The sequence below is a fragment of the Haemaphysalis longicornis genome, unplaced genomic scaffold (assembly GCF_048455015.1).
Source record: "Haemaphysalis longicornis isolate Haplotype H1 unplaced genomic scaffold, Haemaphysalis longicornis Haplotype H1 scaffold_7, whole genome shotgun sequence".
Taxonomy (NCBI): Eukaryota; Metazoa; Arthropoda; class Arachnida; order Ixodida; family Ixodidae; genus Haemaphysalis; species Haemaphysalis longicornis.
The window spans coordinates 141,056,295-141,074,957 of NW_027526422.1; the positions used below are offsets into that span (position 1 = coordinate 141,056,295).

Below are 18,663 nucleotides of genomic sequence, written 5' to 3' on the forward strand. Positions count from 1 at the left end.
CACTACGGCACGCCATGTACCCCAGGTGTAGCTGGCGCATTACACCCCGTCATTCAATTCAATTCAATTTTAGTGCATTCATGCAGCTTGGCAGTACCAAACCTTGGAGAAATAGCCATGTTCATTTGTATGCACCACGAAGGAAGTTTTAATGTAAGGGCATTGCTAAGCCTATTGGGCAATTTTGGGTGGGAGATAGCTGTCTGCAGCTGCCGTGCTCATTAGCCAGATTGTGGCTGTGAAAGGATATCAAGCGGTCTCAAGGTCATCACCATCAACCGAAAAAAGCCTGCGTGGCAGCGAGAATCGATTGCCCGCCTCGAGCTGGAATTGGGTGCAGCGACAACTGTCGTGTAGAAAGGGGAAGGCACACAACCTACCTAAAAGGGCAGCCCCTGTGACACATTTGGATAGAAGCTATATCCCTGCCGATAGACATGAAAACCTTGGCTCCGTTAGGTGTGGCTCCGCTAAGCCAGGACTCGAGCACTGACGTCTGTCGTACAGAAGAGACTGTTGTAGGTGACGAGGACTTTTTCACTTTTTTGCCCACCTGAAAAGGACAAGGGCCGAGTTACGGGCAATGTTCGGGGAAAGGCGCTTAGACGTCCCCCACCAGTGGTCTTGCAAATAGCGCACGGGCTGTGAACTGGATCGGCAAGAACACCACATTTCCGTGCGAAAGGCTTTGGTTCACTAGAGGATCTGCACTGTGCACAGCACACGTCACGTGGGACTGCCCTAAGGGCTTTCAAGACGGTCAACATCCCTCCTCCACTCGGCTTTGCAAACTGGATACTGTGAAGAGCAAGTAGCCCAAGTTGATGAAAGTCTTCCTGGAGTCGTGTGGCCTTCCTAACTTTCTATTGCCACCATGTTTTCCTACCCTTTATTGCCTCATTTCCCTCTTTCCCTCCCCGTTCATTTGCTTGTTCCCCTTGCACCGGAATGCTTGGCATCGTGTCTTACCTAGAAATAAATTTATTTTACCACTACAACCACCAAACCTGGTAAGTAAGCAAATTGCACAGCACCTAACGTGCGTTAAAAAAAAAAGGACGGACGGTATGGCTGTGCAGCCGACGAAACATGTGAAAGTGCATTTCTTGCACCAAACTGGCACCCCCCCACCCCCCTCCCCACAAGTTGGGCATTGCTACTTTCTCTAAACGGTTGGTAATTCTAGTTTCGATGCAGTTGTATTTATCAGTGGGCTTCACTGCTCCTACAAATGAGGTAAAGCCAGCTTACAAGAAGAGACCAGCAGTGTGGTAAGCTCTGTTCCAAAAGCCATAGTTATTACAGTGCTAAACAGACATACACAGAAGGGCAAGGAGATGAACAAGCGGTGGTCGTTTACCATTTTCAGCGCTTGTTCGTGTCCTTGCATTTTCTCTGTGTTTTTGTCTTTGTTTAGCGTTGTAATAACTGAATCAAAATACAAAGTTTACATTTCCTGCCCGTTACTGGTGGGTTTCACCTCCATACACAAGCGCATTGCTGGGAAGGCAATTATTCAATGAGAGGCTTGTTTCGGTTTTACAGCACCACATACCCAGCTAGATGATTTACTAATGCGGTAGGATGTAATGTACTGTACTGTTGCATGCGTGCGTGTACGCGGTGTCACAAACCTCCGGGTATGGACTTTGTTCGGACGTGTCAGCAAACCGCTGGCTTTTTGACTCGTCCCATTCTAAACTCGTGAAAAAGGTCTATCCATGTGTTTCGAAAATGTCCTGAACAAGTCTTGTTTTCACTCGATAGATGGTGATGGTGATGGCGGCTATGCCCTTTATAACGGGTCGCCCTTGCCTAATGGCGCGGTGGAGCCAATAATAATAACAATAAAAATAAAACCAAGAAAACAGAGCTTTCGCAAACAGGTTGACCGGCTTCCGATAGCGGGGTACCCCAAGCAGCTGTTAGCATCAGTAGCAGAATCAATAATGCAGAGATTAGAAAGAGAGGAACGGGACAGTCAAGCAGCCATAGAACGCAACAGAGGCGATAAATTAACTGTTATTCCTTGCATGTACCGGAAAAAGAGCTAGCGTAAAAGTTGTATTTTCTGCGCCTAACAAGCTTTCCGCCATGTGTTTGAAAGTCATAAACTGAAAAGAACAATGCAGTCTTGGTCTGTAAAGCACGATAACCGTTTTGTAGAATGCGTCAAAGGCGTCGTCTATTCAGTTCTGCTGTCTTGTGGGAAAACGTACGTAGGCCAAACGGGACTATGCCTTAATGAAAGATTAAAAGAACATAACTATAACGTACATAAGGCGATTAGTGGCCACTTGGGTGTCCACTGTCGGGATTTCCACGGCTACATGCGCCCCAATTTTTCAAAAAAAAACTCAGGTGATTGCAAAACACAGATAAAATAACTAGACATGCATATTATTGAAGCCGCCGAAATAGCGCCGAAAAGAAAAATGTGTGAGCGTGCCCTCGTTGTCCCTCTCGCAAAAAGATTAATTTTCTGCCCCACAGTTAGTTTAGCACGTGTTTGTGGCACATGGCGTCGGGTGCAGCGTGATAATCGGTTGGGTTATCTCCAGTGTTCGTGTTTTTTCTGCTTTTCCTGTATTTTTTGACTGCCGTAAAATAGTCAGTTGTAAGTCAGCGCTCGTGGTTGTCACTTTCTTCTTATTGTGTTTCGTCTGTGTTGCGCTGTTCCCCTCTTTGTAAGTATGAACTAACCCGCCCAAGCAAGACTTTATCGTGATGCCGCAACTTTGGCGTGTTGAAACCGGCGCCAAAACAACTGAGGAAAAATGTTAAAAAGGAACGCCTATGATTGGCTGGTAAAAACACGGAAGCCATTCACAGTCGGCAGAAAACAAAGCCAAAAATTATTAGAAGGGCTTTGTGATTGGCTACAGCCGCCGTTATAAGCCAATCGCTGAGAGCCTTTGAAAAAGCAAAATTCCTCACAATTTATTAAAAATGCCTAGAAGTTTATACCAAAAAGTTAAATTAAAACCGTTGTGCGAATAATTATTACGCATGTTTTTTGCGTAAAGCTAAAAACATTGTGGTTAAGTTATTTGTCTGAAATGTTTGACTGCGGTACTGCATCGCTGTTTATTGCGTTTTTGCTTTTCTCAGAACCGGTTGGTGCAGACTCAGCCGTGAATCGTCTGTTAGTTCTCATGCATTCGCAATTTTTTCTCGCCAATACTACATTTCCCAGATGACGGTCGTTAGATCGAAGCAGTGTTCTACCATAGTTTACAATTTACAATTAGCGTATTGACGAATTGAGAAGAAAGTCTTCACTGTTGTATGTAGCACAGCGCGACATGTTCCTCTCTTATCGCTTCCTGTAGTCGTCTCAGAACTCGTCTCAGCTTTCTCTGTCCCTGTCGCCAAGATGCCCGGATCGCTTCGGCTCGCCGTCGTTTGCTCCAGTAACCAAAACCGGAGCATGGAGGCGCACGCATTCCTAAGGTTTGTAACCGACGGCGTGGTTCATTACCTCCCGTCGACGGCTCGGAAGGCCGTTCGCAAGATTTGTGAGAAACTACCTACCACGACTTAAGGTACTGGGAACACAACCTTCTGTTCCGCGACTAGTCACTACCAGAACTTTACGGATGGGCTGCAAACTCGCCTGTCACGATTGCACTGCAATGAGAAAGCTTCGGAGACGCAGGTTGCGTAAGCGACCATAGGTCGCCCGTTTCAATGAATGGCGTAATGACGATTGACATGTAAAAAGTGGCCATTTTTTTTTGTTAACCCAAAGGCCTTAGGGATGCCCCACCCTTGCCCACGAGTCTTGCGCCATTGAGAAGTCCATTCGCGGTCGGTGTGGAGTGTACTCGTCGGGGAGCGAGTTTCGTGGTCGACGCATGACTCACGCGGACATTGACCTAGTTGTGAGCATGTGTACGCATGTCGTGAAGTTCAACCGAGATGACCTCGCAGTGCGGAGGATATACTGTGCGGGCAGTGCGAAGTGCATGAATTTATTTGTAGCGCTGGGCATGGATTGCGGCACTTCGTTGAAGTATTACGCTGATCAGTTTCGAACCGATATTATTTTCAGGGGTCGAGATCTGTTACTGATTTGTGAGAGCCAGGCTGGTGGTGGCACATCTCTCTCTCTCTCTCTCCACCCCCCCCCCCCCTTACCCCCATCTTTTTGTGGAGTGTGAGTTTTTGTTAGTGCACTCTGCATTCTATCCGTGAGGAAGTCACCTGGGTTCGTGGCCAAAGTCATCTTGCTGCATAGTATCTCTGGCAAGAGTTTTCCACTGCGTACGTTGCCGCATACTTTTGTCCACAACGTGGAAACATCGAATCGATCCTGTAGAAACCTTCTGACAGACATAAAATCATTTTAGTTGAGTAATGCATTCACACACAGAATTTTGTAAAAAAAAATGTATCGTGATGCTTATGGCTGGAGGACGATTCTAGCTTGTTGCAATAACAACAACGCACAATTATTGACTGCCTGAAATTGTCTTCTTTGTCCAGAGATGTTATGAAGCTGGGAAATTATTTCTTAATTTAAGTAATTATCCTTCGTAATCTCCACTGTGTGAAACGAGTTGCTTAGAAAGACATCTGCTCCACGCTATCTTGTGGAGAAATGACTGACGCCTGTCACAACTGTGCAATTACTGCTAATGTTAATTTGCACACACCCATCAAGAAGCACAGTCACTGTCGTCATGGCTGGCCACTGCGAACGGCACAACTTGAAAATATCTACATCCTTGTTTGTGCTGATGTTAATAACTTATCCTACTGTCCTATTGCCATGGGGGGGCGGTGCACTACATTGCACTTGGTGGCTGTTTACTTTTGCACAATTCTGCGAGATTGGTATGAAAATTTTCTTCCAGTTGAATGAAGCAGATTTAGTGTTGCCTCTATGCTTTCTGCCAAAAAAAAAGCATATCAGCGCAAAAGCAACAGAGTAGTGCCTATTTGCTTGTCCATAAGCGAAAAATAGAGAGATGACGTTATTACAATGATTCACGTCTGAATTGTGGAAGTTTGATCGATTACGCGGTGGAGTTTGAGCTACGACAGCACTGGCATGTGGCGATTAAGACAACTATGGGTGCAACACAAGTTCTGTGGTCCAGGAGTTGGGGCCTTAACACCACACAGAGAGTTTGGCTTGCATAAGTTTTCCACTCAGTACGTGGCTTTGAAAGTTGGTGCTGCTTTGCAGGCCGGTGCTGCTTTGCAGGCCGGTGCTGCACATCGGTCATAGTGTAAGCATAGGTGGATGGGAATTTTTTTATTATAGTTGCACCATCAGTGGCAATATGTTATTGGGGTAAAGGCTTGTAAATTCAGCGCCCATGGGTTCTACATCAGTGGGTTGTTAGCAGCCGTAAAACCTTCTGCAGTGTTTGAGATGGTTAGAGGACTGTTCAGAGGAAGTGAAGAATTGTGGCCGATAGAAAGTTGGTATGCCGCCCTCCATCACAGTCGCCTCAGCTTGCATACGCAAAGACAGTAATGCTTTCGAGACATTGTGGGCACGTTTCGATAGCCTTTCTCACCCATTTTGTTTCAGGACGGTTTTGCAGTTGAGCATGCCGTCTTCAAGTGTAGTTTAAAGAGAGTATTCTTTTCTTTTTTTTTTTAGAACTCGTTAGTATGAAACACTCATTACTCTTTCCAAATGGCTCGAAATGGCGTTCACTTTTGCCATCCTTTGTAGTCAAAAAAGCTTAATTAACAAAGTTTTGCCGTATTACGGATTAGAAGAAACGGAGGAAGAGGACATTACGGCTGATATAAGGAAGGGGAGTGGCACAGGGCATGTGATGGCAAGCGGCCTATAATAGACGGATGACCGGAAGCATGCAACGGCAGAGCTACAGTGTACTGGAATTGGAAGGTGTGCTGTTGGGGCCCGAGAGTGCGGTTGGGTCTACCCTACGACGAAAATCTTTAGTGGCCGCCATAGCACTGTTTGTCTTAATAGTACCATCCCTGGCGCAGGATTGATGGCAGCACAATGCTTGTTGGCCGTTTATGGCATTTTTTTTTTTGTTTTACATTTTATTGATGATAATCCTATCTCGAACAACTAGCATGGCATTTTGTCTCGACTGTATTAGAGCACTGGGGAGACTTACCGCAACCTGTGGTATACCATTGGTGCTGCTTATGCATCTGGCATGCTCATAAATTGCCAGCTGCTGGTTCACAATAAGAGTGCATTTTCTACTTGTAATTTGAACAAGGGTTCCGTCACTGTGAAAAACTTCAATCGTACATTATTTGTGCCATATAGTCTCACACAAGATGGTTATTCCTAATTCACATAACTTTTTTTCCAAATACTCCTCGTGCCCGCCATGGTGGCTCAGTGGCTAAGGCGTTGCGCTGCTGAGCACGAGGTCGCGGGTTCGATTCCCGGCAGCAGCGGCCACTTTTCTTCTGATGGAGGGAAAAAGCAAAAACGTCCGTGCATGTACAAGATTTCGGCGTGCGTTAAAGGTCCCCAGGTGGTCAAAATTAATCCGGAGCCTTCCACTACGGGACGCCTCGTTGCCTGCGTTGCGTCGGCACGTTAAACCCTACAATCAATCAATCAATCCATCAAATACTCCTCGTTCAGAAGCCCATGTTGTTGTGAGCATGCATCTAGCATGCACACAGATTGTCAGCTGCTGGTTCACAATAACAGTGCATTTGCTACCTGGAATTTGGAGGAGGGTTTCATCACTACGAAAAACTTCTATCGTACAGTATTTGTGCCATATACTGTCACTTGTATAGTGAGATATTCATTCATATTTCACTTCACTTTTTCCAACTACTACTTGTCGTTCAGGAGGCTATGCGATTATCAATACCAGACTTGCCGCCCCAAGTGGTCCGTGGGTAGTCTGAGGACTCCTTGCCATAGGGATACATGGGAACAATGAATGCCGGAAAGTGTCTTGGGTAGTATATGGTGAGCCTTGGTCTGGTTGTGAGGTTGGCTCTCTCATCCCGCTTCATCCGGCAGTCCAGTTTTTACCATTCGGTGTACTGGAACGCATTCCAGCAGCTCGGAAATGAAGGGAAACTTTAGCTGAGCACTCTGGAATTGTTAGGCGCGTGAAAGGAGGCAAACCTGGAATATTCGTGGGCTCATAGAAGTTTCCCTCCGTGGCCCTCGATCGCATGGGCATCAGGAAAGACAATACGAATGGCATCCCCTGTGGGCTGTGCTCACTCCTGTGTAATCTTTACAATGTCACTGGGTGCGTTTGTTTGAAACGTCTGCTGGATAAATTTAGGTTCAAAGTGCTTCTTCCAGGTAGACGACGCCCGTGCAGCAGGGTTGTCGCAGCGATACAACACATCTGTACTGAATTGTATACAATTGAAAACAATTGCGGCTGTAGTGACAGCCGCAAAGCGAGACTGTCTCTTTTTGTATGACTGTAGCCCATTGTTGCAGCCTCTCGCGAAACAAGGTTGTTCTCTCATGTCGCTGCCTCTCCATTACTGTACAACTGCAAAAGTTGGAGCAATTTTCACACCTGATCATCTGATTTCGTTGGCTGCATTTCGTGCACTCTCAAACTGAATGCATTGTGAATTTCTAGAAGGCGAAATGAGGATTCAAATGCACTCGTACAGCACCGAGGAGTGTCTGGTCGGCTTTCGATAAGGTTCACCCGCACCGGTGTGCCTTTCATTCAAGGCCGTAAGTGTAGCTTAATTCTCACTTGTATGGCGTAAGTGTTTATGAAAGGCATTTATTCCCCCCGCAAAAGTGCAATTCAGGGGTAATGGATCAGTTTAGCTGGCACAGGATAGGAGCTGGTGAGAATTATTGGGAGATGTCTTTGTCGTGTCATAGACATGAGCTAACTGACAAGTATGATGCCTTATCTAACCTAACCTTATCTAACATGGATTTTTTTTTCACTGTAAAGGACGCAGTAAAGCAGCGCACAAAACGAAATGGTGCAGCCCCACTGAATTTGAATACCGTAGTGTGACAAAGGGAGCGAAAGGTTTTATTCAGCTCTGACTGGGTGCCCCTGTAGTCCCCGTTCTCTTCAGAGAGTGTCCTTATTCCAAGACTTTATGGGCTGTCGCGCTCTTAGTCAGTGCAGGCCTGAACTGGACAGAGCGGCAGGGGGGCGGGAAGCATGGGCGTCCATATAATTTGTACATGGGGAAGTGCGCCCATGAGTCTGTAGTGATAGCAGGGTCGAGGTTTATATTTGAGGTGCCACTTGTGAGTAGTTATAATGATCTTTCATCTTGGTGGCCTCTTTCTCTCGAGAGTATGATGGATGTGCAGCTGCTGTTAAACGTTAGTGAAGGGCACGTTTAATTAAAGTGACCAGATTCCTTGGACCCCAAAGCGGGACAGGACGAGGATGAAGGAGGGGGGGGGGGGGGGGGTAAGGAAGAACGTGGCACATAGCTTGATGCGATACTAATGCTCAATTCAGTTTTGTTTTATCTGAAATATCATACGTTTCGTAGTTCTCTCAGCCTTTGTTCGACGAGCAATGATGCATTCTTTGCTGAATAAGTAAATAAGTCCACCCACCCTTCGTCAAACGCAGAAGGGTGTGCTGAACGGGTTGTTGGTACACTGTAACTTCAAAAAAAAAAAAAAAGCAGCTCAGACATTGGAACTAAGCAAGAAACACACAGCAGTTTTTTGCCTAGTCCCGTCGCGTGCGCTCTTTTCGCGAAGTTCCTCAAACGGTTTCTTTGGGCTCTTTTATTCCTCCAGATTTTCGTTAGTGACACTGGGCTTGATACCCATTTTCCATATTTTCGGCCAAAGGCGAGACAAAACACCATCCCACAAGCAGGCTGGGGACAGCGGGACCACAGCCTCAAAAGTGGGATGTGTCCCGCCTAAATCTGGACGTCTGGTCACTTTACGTTTAATGCATAATGATAGTTTCTTTTTCCTTGGCTTGTTTACTGCGGGCATTTTTTTTTTTCTTTAGAAAAATGTGCTGAGAAGTACAGATTATCTTTTGCTATCCTTCTTGTGCAACTTGGTGGCCTTGGCTGAGATGACACACCGGCAGGGCAGCATTTCAATGGCCGAGTCTGCTTATGTCTCGTACAAAATGTGACCAAGAACAAGGACCGCCGCTCCAGTCCTTTTTGGAATATGGTGGCATCAATGTTGGTAACATTGTCGCTTAACGTCAACATCAGCTTGGTTGTAGTGGTTCCCAGTGTTTTCCCCCCACTTTGAGCTTCGGAGATAAGCTGAGGCTCCAGGCTTGTGGGACGTAGTGAAATTGAATAATGAACAAACTGCCCTGGGCAGTGTGGGTTTTTAGTAAAAGCTTGAGAAATTCACATCGCTGTTTAAACCCAAATGTGAACGCTCTCGAGTTCATGCTGCACCCATAAACCTTGCTGCACTGCAGGAAAGAGGAACAACTTTATTTCGTCAACAATCTCTGAATTGTTAGCTAAATAATGGGCTGCTTCTTGACTCCGTGTGGTAGCCAGAAGGCCTTCTTTTGTGGCGACGTCAAAGCCCAGTTCACGGCCTGTATTTCGGTCTCGGACTCGGAGCTGGTCACCACATCTCCCACATTGCTTGGCTAGAGAGATGCCATGCGACTCTAGGTTGGAGCTCGAGCTGGGTTGGCCTTTTCGGCTTCGCACAATCTGCTGTCTGAGGTTTACAGTCCACGGTACATCGGAGCCAATGTATAAGGAATAACCCCCATGTCGCTTGCTGGACTTTAGTCCCTGACAAAAATATTGTTCCTGTGAGAGTGTCATAATCATTACTGCAATACTTACATGCTTTCCTGGGTGTGGTGCTTTGTAGCCAGATTTTCCACTGGCACGTTGATTTTCTCCAAGATAGTGCGGGGGTTGAGGTCAGTTGCGATGGCGAAGAGCCAGAATTAAACGTCACATGTATAATTACCAAGTCGGGTATGGAAGCTAGGGAAGTGGTGGGGTATTAATGCCTTTCTGAAATTGTGCGTGTTGATTTGGAGCTCTTCAACTGAAGCTGGTGCACTTCATACCCCTGTAAAAAACTGTGCCCACTTCCCTCCTTTCCCTCGTTTCCTGTAATGCGCATAGTGCACATAGCTTCCTGTATTTTTGATTGTGCGAAATGTGTGGCCATTGGTGTCTGGGGAGCGTTGCCGCTTCACTGATTTGATCTCAGCGGTTTTTTTTTTGCTTTGGGGAGGTGAAGTGACTCAAAAGATGTTGGCCCTTAGACCTAACGTGACAGCCAAATTAGTTTTAAAAAAATGGTGTATTGCTTAGCTGCTTGAACTGTCTTGGAAGCACCAACGTGAAATGCAAAACTCTGCTGCTGTCCACACGCTTCTGTTACTCTGTTACTAGTGTGTCAAGAGTACAAAATTTCCCTTTGGGTGCGCTGTTGTGCGGTACTAGTGCACTGCGTGCTGCAACAAACATGCCCTGCATGTTGTGGATTCAGTGTTTATTGTTCATCTGTCTACTTTTCTGCTTTGTTCTTCAAAACTGCCTTGCTAGGAACCCCCTTCACCATTGCAATGGCGAAAGCTTGAGCTTGCTTGTTTTTTTTTTTTTTTTTTTTTGCTTATACACTGGCATTTTTGTCAAACGAGGCAGCCCCAACTGTCATCCTGTTGAACCGCTCTTTAGATTTGGTTTGAAGGTAGGGAATGCAAAAAGAGTGGCCTGCAACGAGGGATAGAAAACCAAACAGATGCCTATGCGACAAAGACAAGAAGTGTTTGTTTCTTTGCTGCTGCCTTTTTCCCAATCCATCTTAAAAGTGCACTTTTTTTTTGTACTTACTTACACTTTCTGTCGCCGACTGACCCCTCCCTGTTGCCCCTCCTCCTTTGCTTGCCCCCTGCAGCAAGAAGGGCTTCAAGGTGCGCTCGTTCGGGTCGGGCGCCCAGGTGAAGCTTCCGGGGTCGGCGCCGGACAAGCCCAACGTGTACGACTTTGGGGTCACCTACGAGCAGATGTACCAGGACCTCATGGAGAAGGACAAGGCCCTGTATCCTTCTGGGGGGGCAGCAACAGGGCTTCCTCGCTGCTTGTCGCGCGTGGGCTGGCAGGCTTCATTTGCTCGGGAAAAGAAGAGGGAAGCTGGGGTTTACGGCCTTCAGGTTCTGCATTTTGCGGAAGGATGGTTATTTCGCCGCCTGGGCAGTAGTCGCTAGCACAGGGCAGTGCGCCACTGGTTGTTCTGTCGTGTCAGCCATATTGGTGGTCGGTGCACACGAAAGTGTAAAGTGAACTTGTTTTCTCATTTTTTTTTTCCGATTTTGTGTGCTGAGGCAGCCGTGATTATCTTGTGGCATTCCATTGAGGAAAGTGGAAGGTTGGCGCAATGAGGGTAAAAGTAGTGGCTTGGGATGAACAAGACAAAAGCGAGTTATGGGGGCTGCAGTAGCTTTCGTGCCTGGCAGCAGTACAGAGGTTTCTCATGATAGTTTGGGCTGCTGCATACTATATACACACGGAGAAGTGGGGACCTTTGACAAATTAGTGTAGTGCCCTTTGGAAGGGGCTAGTTTTCAGTTCTTTGTGAGAAAATTTTAGGATCTCCACTGGCTGTGCCTTGGCCCCCTTCCCCTGTAATGTCACAGGAGAGACTTCACTGTCCTTAGTTTGAGTATTTTTATTTGGTTGTGCCATCATGTGCCCACCCATTGCAAACAGCAAAAGGGTGACCCGTTGCTTGTGGCTTCCTTGACGACACCCGTGCGTGCCGCTTTAGGTACACGCAGAACGGCATCCTGCACATGCTGGACAGGAACCGGCGGATCAAGCCGACGCCGGAGCGCTTCCAGAGCTGCTACGATAAGTTTGACGTCATCTTCACGGTCGAGGAGCGCGTCTACGACCAGGTGGTCGAGGGTAAGGTTGGGACGGGAAGGGGATGATTGGCAGCCCCTTGTCACTTGCGGGCTAGATGAGACGAAATTGCGGCCTATCGGCATAGGCCAAAGTTTTTAACAGTGGCCAAATTTCACAACTTGGGACACCCCCCCTACCGAATAGTTTCTCATGTATTGTAGGTTAGTTGGAAATAAAAAAAATTAAAGCCATTCTACTCAGTGTGGAAGCTACCAGAAGTGCAAAGCACTGATTGGCCATAATGGGCTGTAGCACCGTTATCCGCTCACTGCTACCACTAATCACGCTCTTTGCCACCCTGTCTCATTCCTCTTCTGATGAATTCAACGGAGGTTTGTCCAACGCATTTCAAATTTCCCACCTTCGTCATGCTTGCTCGACCCCTGCCTGAAACAGTGCCAGCAGGAGTTCTGTTCTTTTTGTGCTTGCTTTTCGTCATGCACATGCTGGCATTGCACTGCCGCTTTTTTTTGCTTACTATACTAAAAACCAACCCAACGAGCATTCTGAACTAAATGAATGAGGGGGCTGCCGGTCAATTACGCATTCATTCATTCATCATCAGCCTATCTACGCCCACTGCAGGGCAAAGGCGTCTCCCATTAATCTCCGATTACCCCGGTCCTGTGCTAACTGCGACCAATTTATCCCCGCAAACGTCTTGATCTCATCTGCCCATCTAACTTTCTGCCACCCCCTGCCACGCTTGCCCTGCAATTAATTACGCATATTTTGCCTCAAATGTGCCTTCAGTTTTCTTTGCGCTAAGTAACGCGGAGATGTATGACAAGCACCAGCGGTTCACGGGTTTCAAACGGTTGTGACTATATGAACCGCTTGGTTTTTGAAGCCTCTGTGGGACACCGCTATGGCGGTACACTGTGGGGCTCTACTTGGGTCCAGCGAGCAAGCTACAATGACAAGGCGAGCCTCTAAAGTGCTCTGCATGTAATAGCAAATGAAAAGAATGTGACGTAGTGAAATTTGTGCCCTTGGCAGCTGAACTGACCTAACACCTGGCCTAGGCCGTCGCAGTCTCCTACCAACCAAACCTGAAATGCTTCTGGCAGGCACCGGAACCAGCACCACATCTAAATGGCAGTGCTGATTCACCTCAAGTTCTGCACGTGTTAGCGTCGGCTTGCAGAATGGTCATTTCAGCCTAATGCAACTGTGAATGGAAACTCATATGCATGTGGGTTGGAATGCATACCTGCTTTTTTACATGTGCATAACTTGGCATTTCCTTCCTTCCTTCCTCCCTCGTAGTTCAGTGTTGGGTAGTAAATATCAAACTTGAGAATTATCGCGTAAGCACCCTATGGCTGGCTTTAACATGTGCCTAAGACCTTGTTTAGGGCCGCAAAACGTGTGTCGGGCTGTTTCATTACAACCAACTCTCCTGTCTTCTGTGTGCTAGCTATTGCTTGTTTAGTGTTGTTATTTTATTGGTTTGCTTGAGGTGAAGCTCATGGGGGCTTTTGTGTCATCAAAAGACGGTTTGTAGATGCCATCGTCTGCTTCCAGTGGATGCCAGGCTTTGCACAAGATGGGGGAATGTTGTCTTGCTGAAAACTGTGTTTCAAGCTAACGAGGGAGCTTGGTGCTTTCGCAATGCTACTCTAATGTGGATGTAACCCACCTCTGTGGTGAGACTGCGCAAGCAAAGGTGGGAACGATGTAGGTGTGTTAAAATGAACTGCTGGGTGGCCCACTAGAGGGCTTCTAGCGTGCATCCTTGCTTAGAGTGCAGCATGGGAAGCGTCATTTGCGTTTTGATTATTGGTACGGGTGCTGCCTGAAACGAGGAAGGTTTTAAACTAGGCTCTGAAAGTAGGTCCCAACTGGAACACTCGCTGCAACAGCCCTTTATCAGTCAGGCCTGCCTCTGCTGGTACACTGAGAGAGGCATTTCAAAGGGGAGAGTCAAGCACCATACAGATTTCCTTCCGGTAAAGCGTTTGAATATGACTGCCCCAGCAAAATAAATAATCCGCGCAAACAGGCTCACAGGCAAGCTGGAACTGTGCACGCTTTTGTCGTGCTTCCGATTGGCTCGCGAGAGCTGCTGATGGCATGCTCATGGCCTTTGCGTTCGTGTCCTTGTCCTTGTGACCAAACCCTTGCAAAGCTGTCTCACCCCTGTTCTTGTTGCAGAGCTCTCGAGCCGTCTCCCGTGCGACAACTCCCCGGTGCACATCATCAACCTGGACATCCAGGACAACCACGAGGAGGCCACCATCGGGGCCTTCCTCATCTGCGAGATGGCACAGATGGTACGACACCATTTGGGGAGGGGGGCAGTATTTGCGGACTTGGAAGAGTGGCTTTTCCTGCAAGGCTCCGTTCTCATCCGTTTTTAAATTTTGACAGTTTGGCTTTTCCTGTCCAGCTGGCTACACGTCTTCTCTTGCACTTACCAATTTAATCCTGGTTTATGGAAGGTAAAATGCTGAAGGGAACATTTTCTTGCCCTGTTGTTTGTGGCAGCTTTATAGGATTGTGTAGCACGTGTCTCGGAAGCCTTAGCTTGTAAAGGGGCGTGCTCTTCGCTGTCACCTTACAACCGAGGGTGTCGTAAGCGTTCTGGTGGGATTTCAGGCTGTCTCAGTCGGGGAGACAACTAAGTTTTAGGCTGGTATGTTGTTTTCACACATAATGAGGATATCAGAGGAGATTGTTTTTTGAAACCTGCGATGAACCAAGTACTCTGTTTCAGCATCACGGTGTGGGGGAAGGGGCATTGCACAGTGAGAAAGGGGGTTGAACTACCACATTTTCTTGGCTGTAACCATCTGCTTCTTTCAGGGATGTTTCGTTGGAATTGCAGAAGAGTGCCTAGACTTGGAGCACAGGACCTTGAAATGTTACTTTTTTTTTGAACTTCTTGCTGAAGGACGGGTGATGCTTAATGCATTGGCAAATGAACCACAACAGCAGTACCCACCTCTGTAAGACTTACGGTGCCTCACTAATTTCGATTGAAATGCAATCGTTGGTGCACCCAGAAAAATGTGATTAGTTGAATTGTTTTTGTACAATTGACAGTACCTACTACCCTCATAGCAAAGGATGCTGTTGAGCAACTGAAACAGTTCAGTGTGATCAGCTTACCTTCAAGCATGTTTAAACAGCCCGCACATTCAGTTTTTGCCTGAGCACTTTACATCTTGCCTTGCAGCCTACTGGGTACCTTCTTCTCCCTTCAAATGGATACTAGTAGCAGTGCTGGTGGGCTGGGAAGTTAGGACTAGAATACAGTGACATCTTGCCACCCGAGTAAGCGAAAAGTTTGTTGCATAAATTGCACCAGCCGAATTTTATGAAAAAGTGCTATGACTTATATATTGGGAAATGCAATAAGAGACTGCTGTCTCTAATTTGAAAGCTGAATAAATGCGGGTATCACCCAGTGAGAGCTCTACGTATCGTGCTGGTACTGCCTGGTTCTGGTCTTCCTTGGTCGTGCACTTGTTATCACGCACTGCAAAATGGTGCGCTTTTGCTCGATGCGGTATTGCCTGACAGTATGGGCTTGGCTCGGCTTGGCTCGTTTCAGATGAGCGACTCTGAGGACCTGGACAACGACATTGACGAGCTAATCCAGGAGTTTGAGGGGAAGGCGCAGAGGCCCATTCTCCACACAGTCCAGTTTTACTGAGCCTCGACACTGCTTTTTTTGTCCTCCACTGGGGCGGCTACGGATTGGATGGTTCCGACTTGATGCAGCTTGCGCCCCGCAGCCATCATCGTACTTATTGCAGGGCGTCTCGGCACATAGGACGGCCTCGCATTTTAGGCGGGATGATGTGCGAGGAACGGGGTGGGGTTCTGGAAGTGGAATCGTTGGGGAAGAATGGAGAATGGGACTCGGAACTGGCTGGTTAGACTGGCCGAGTTGCGTTTGTGCTTGTTTGTTTTGTGTGAGTTGTGTGCTTTAAAAAAAGGCCAACCCATGTGCTGTGTTCGGCGACAGTGAGGGTGTGTGCTGCAAGTCGTTTCTGACAAGCGGAGGGGAATGACTTGTTGGCCGTGTGGTGTTTTTCAAGAGAAGTGATGCTCCACCACCCTGGACAGATGTAAAGTTATGTGTGGGGGCGTAGGCCCACATGACTGCCTTTAGGATTATTTTATATGAAAGATTAGCAGCGACAGGCAGGGAAAATGTGCTGATTTGGAAGTGGGTGGTAATGGGGAGTTAAGGCTATTTAGAAATGGGGAGGGGTTTGCTTACTGGATTATGTGTAATGACTGTACTGTCCCTTTTTTTTTTCCTCCACCGTGAGTGATTCAGGTAACTTCAGTTCTCATTAGGGAGCTATTGTCCCGGGCAATGAATGATTCAGGCAATTTTTGGTTTATAGCAAAGATCTGTTGTAATTTTACAAGTTGCATGTCGACAATGTAGAGGTGCTAACAAAGAATTATTGCTGAGAGCTCTGTGCTGGCACAGAAGAGATACTCATTGGCTTGAGAGCGTTCGCTGCCTTGGCTTGCCTTTTTTCTTTCTTTTTCCTCTCTGTAACCAACTTAATTTAAGGCATTGGTCACTTTGGAAATTCCTGTGGTTGGTGCCTGGATCAAAGCAGTCCTTGGGGGGCGGGGGGGTCACAGTTGAAAATGCTTTGTTTTTCAGGCATAGAAGATGGCTGTAAATAAAAGTGAAATTTTGGTATTGTCACTGGCTGGAGTGCTTTCTTTTTGGTGTGTCAGGAGGTTGCACAGGAGCTCAGTGATGGATTGGTGGTGTCATTTCGCCGCCGTTAAATAAATTGGTTCTGCATCTGCTTGCTCCGCTGCAAATGTCGTCGAAAGATTTCTGCTGCCCCTGCCATGGAAGTGCCTCTTCTCTTCCTCCGCCCATTTCACACTCTGCTCTCCTTCTGTCACGGTGCACCGATTACAGATTTGCAGAGTACAATTTTGCTACTTTCGCACTGCTGTGCTATCTGTTGGGACTTGCGCTAGAACCACGAGTGCAACGCTCAGGCGCAGCCTTTGTATTTGTGGTTGAAACATTGTTTTCATCGTGTTTTCTTTTTATTTTCCACTTGTGAAATTCGAGAAATCGTCTACTTCTAGTTGAAAGAACTCTGCAAACACCAGTGTCTCAAATTAGTCTGTTTTTGCTGAACAATGGTGAAAAATATAGATCGGATTGGATGTGGATTCTGGCCAGACGACATCAGACGACAGACGTATGTTCACTAGCCTACTGATTTTTCGTTACCCACCAGGTCTGAAAAATAGTCCATATAAAAGAGCAGTCCACAAAATCTGTGAACCTATACTCCTATGGGAGAACTGGCGGTTCCTTGGGGAAGTACAAAATATCCAGCAAGTCCGAATTTTTGGAGTCCGAAAAAACAGTCCGCTACTGTACACACATACCAAGACTTTCGTGTTTGAGTAGCCCAGGAAAGTCTATGCAAAGACTCAATTCAAAATCTTTGCGTCTGTCATATGCCGCTTGTATATACCACAAAAATTAATCGGGCAGTGGCGTTGTAGGGAAAGACTGTATAGCACTTGAAAATACTGAACCAAAAGTGCCCATTGGCCATTCACGAGGCAAAGTTCTCGATACCGATCTCCATGGGAGTGCCCGGACGATGTGCACTAGCCAATGTTTTTAGGAGGATGAACGATGAAGGTGCCGTATTCCGGCACCTTCAAATGCCGGCTGCAAATTTACAAATGCTGGCTGCATTTGTAAAAGACTTAAGAATTATACAACCTGTATCACCTGTTCTCCAAGGCAAGTGTAATGCCATGCGGGATTTTTGCGCTGTTTGGGCACGCAGGCACTGCTTGTGAGTGCAGTGGGAGTTATGAATTGCCCATTACAGAGTGCAGTATTAGCGCTGACTTGAGCCAAGGAAGAAGGGGTGGAGGAGGGGTTCGTGTTAACAAGCGAACAAATAGCACTTTCTGGCCAGCTCTGTTAAATGTGGGCAACGTGCTGCCCGTAAAGAGAGGCCCAGTATTCGTCCATTCCACTTAATCAAGGTGCTTTTTAAGTCTTGCTCTGGCGTAATGAATACGTAGTGTTCAGTGAAGGCCCATTGGATCTGGCCCTATTTGGTAACTCTTAGTACAGCTTGGGTGCACCTGGCACTTGCATAGGGTAGACCACTCTAGGTAAAATGGTGAAGGGGGCTGTTTGATGAGAATACCAACAGGTGAGGCCTTTTTTTTTATTTTGACGGTTTGTGCTCTGGTGCTTAATCCATGCAGGAATAGTTGCAACGCTGAATGTGTGGCGAAAGGTCTGTGCTGATGTATATGGTCACTGTGACCTGCCCACATGGGCCAGTTGCTTCGTATGCTTGCCCTTAAATATTCACATATATACAGCAGTCATGGCGCTATGAACTCTTTGAATTCATGTACTGTATAATCTCGAGTTGTTGCTCTCCGAGGAAAGGAAAGGCCAGCTTTAATTCGCACCGATTTATGTCCCTTCCCTGGTATGTTTTAAATACACCTTGGTGCGGGGTTCAATCCCCACAATTGTTATACGCAAGTAAGTGGAGGGTGAACGGATGGTACGCTTCGTCCACACTTGTAGCACGAACAGTCTGGTAGGGAAAAAAAAAAAAAAATGCACCGCCAAAGACGCGCCACAACGTTTCACTCAGCATGTGGTAGGTCGATACGCTGAAGCTGCCGGTGACTCAAAATGCGTCAGAACACCCCGCTGTGAGTCAACGGAAATGTAAACGGAACGTGGGCCGGACCGCCATTGAAGCTACGGAGTTAGTAAATTCGTCACGCACAAATTGACGGGTTGCAGGATATCAACACTGAGGA

At 47.0% G+C, this 18,663-nt stretch overlaps 1 protein-coding gene across 1 annotated transcript; it reads left to right on the top strand.

Moving 5' to 3' along the window:
• The first annotated feature begins 3,088 nt into the window (after positions 1–3,088).
• On the top strand, positions 3,089–16,531 carry Ssu72 (Ssu72 CTD phosphatase). Its single transcript, XM_077679126.1, has 5 exons — positions 3,089–3,453; positions 10,841–10,984; positions 11,711–11,850; positions 14,008–14,126; positions 15,410–16,531. Exons 1-5 carry the CDS (start codon positions 3,377–3,379, stop codon positions 15,509–15,511), a joined length of 582 nt encoding a protein of 193 aa, XP_077535252.1. The 5' UTR covers positions 3,089–3,376; the 3' UTR covers positions 15,512–16,531.
• The last annotated feature ends 2,132 nt before the right edge of the window (positions 16,532–18,663 follow it).

Excerpts from the sequence above, each read along its gene's own strand:
- Ssu72 (XM_077679126.1), top strand. The coding sequence starts at position 3,377 with ATGCCCGGATCGCTTCGGCTCGCCGTCGTTTGCTCCAGTAACCAAAAC. Across the intron at positions 3,454-10,840 it reads GAGGCGCACGCATTCCTAAG|CAAGAAGGGCTTCAAGGTGC; the intron begins GTTTGTAACCGA and ends TGCCCCCTGCAG. Across the intron at positions 10,985-11,710 it reads ATGGAGAAGGACAAGGCCCT|GTACACGCAGAACGGCATCC; the intron begins GTATCCTTCTGG and ends GTGCCGCTTTAG.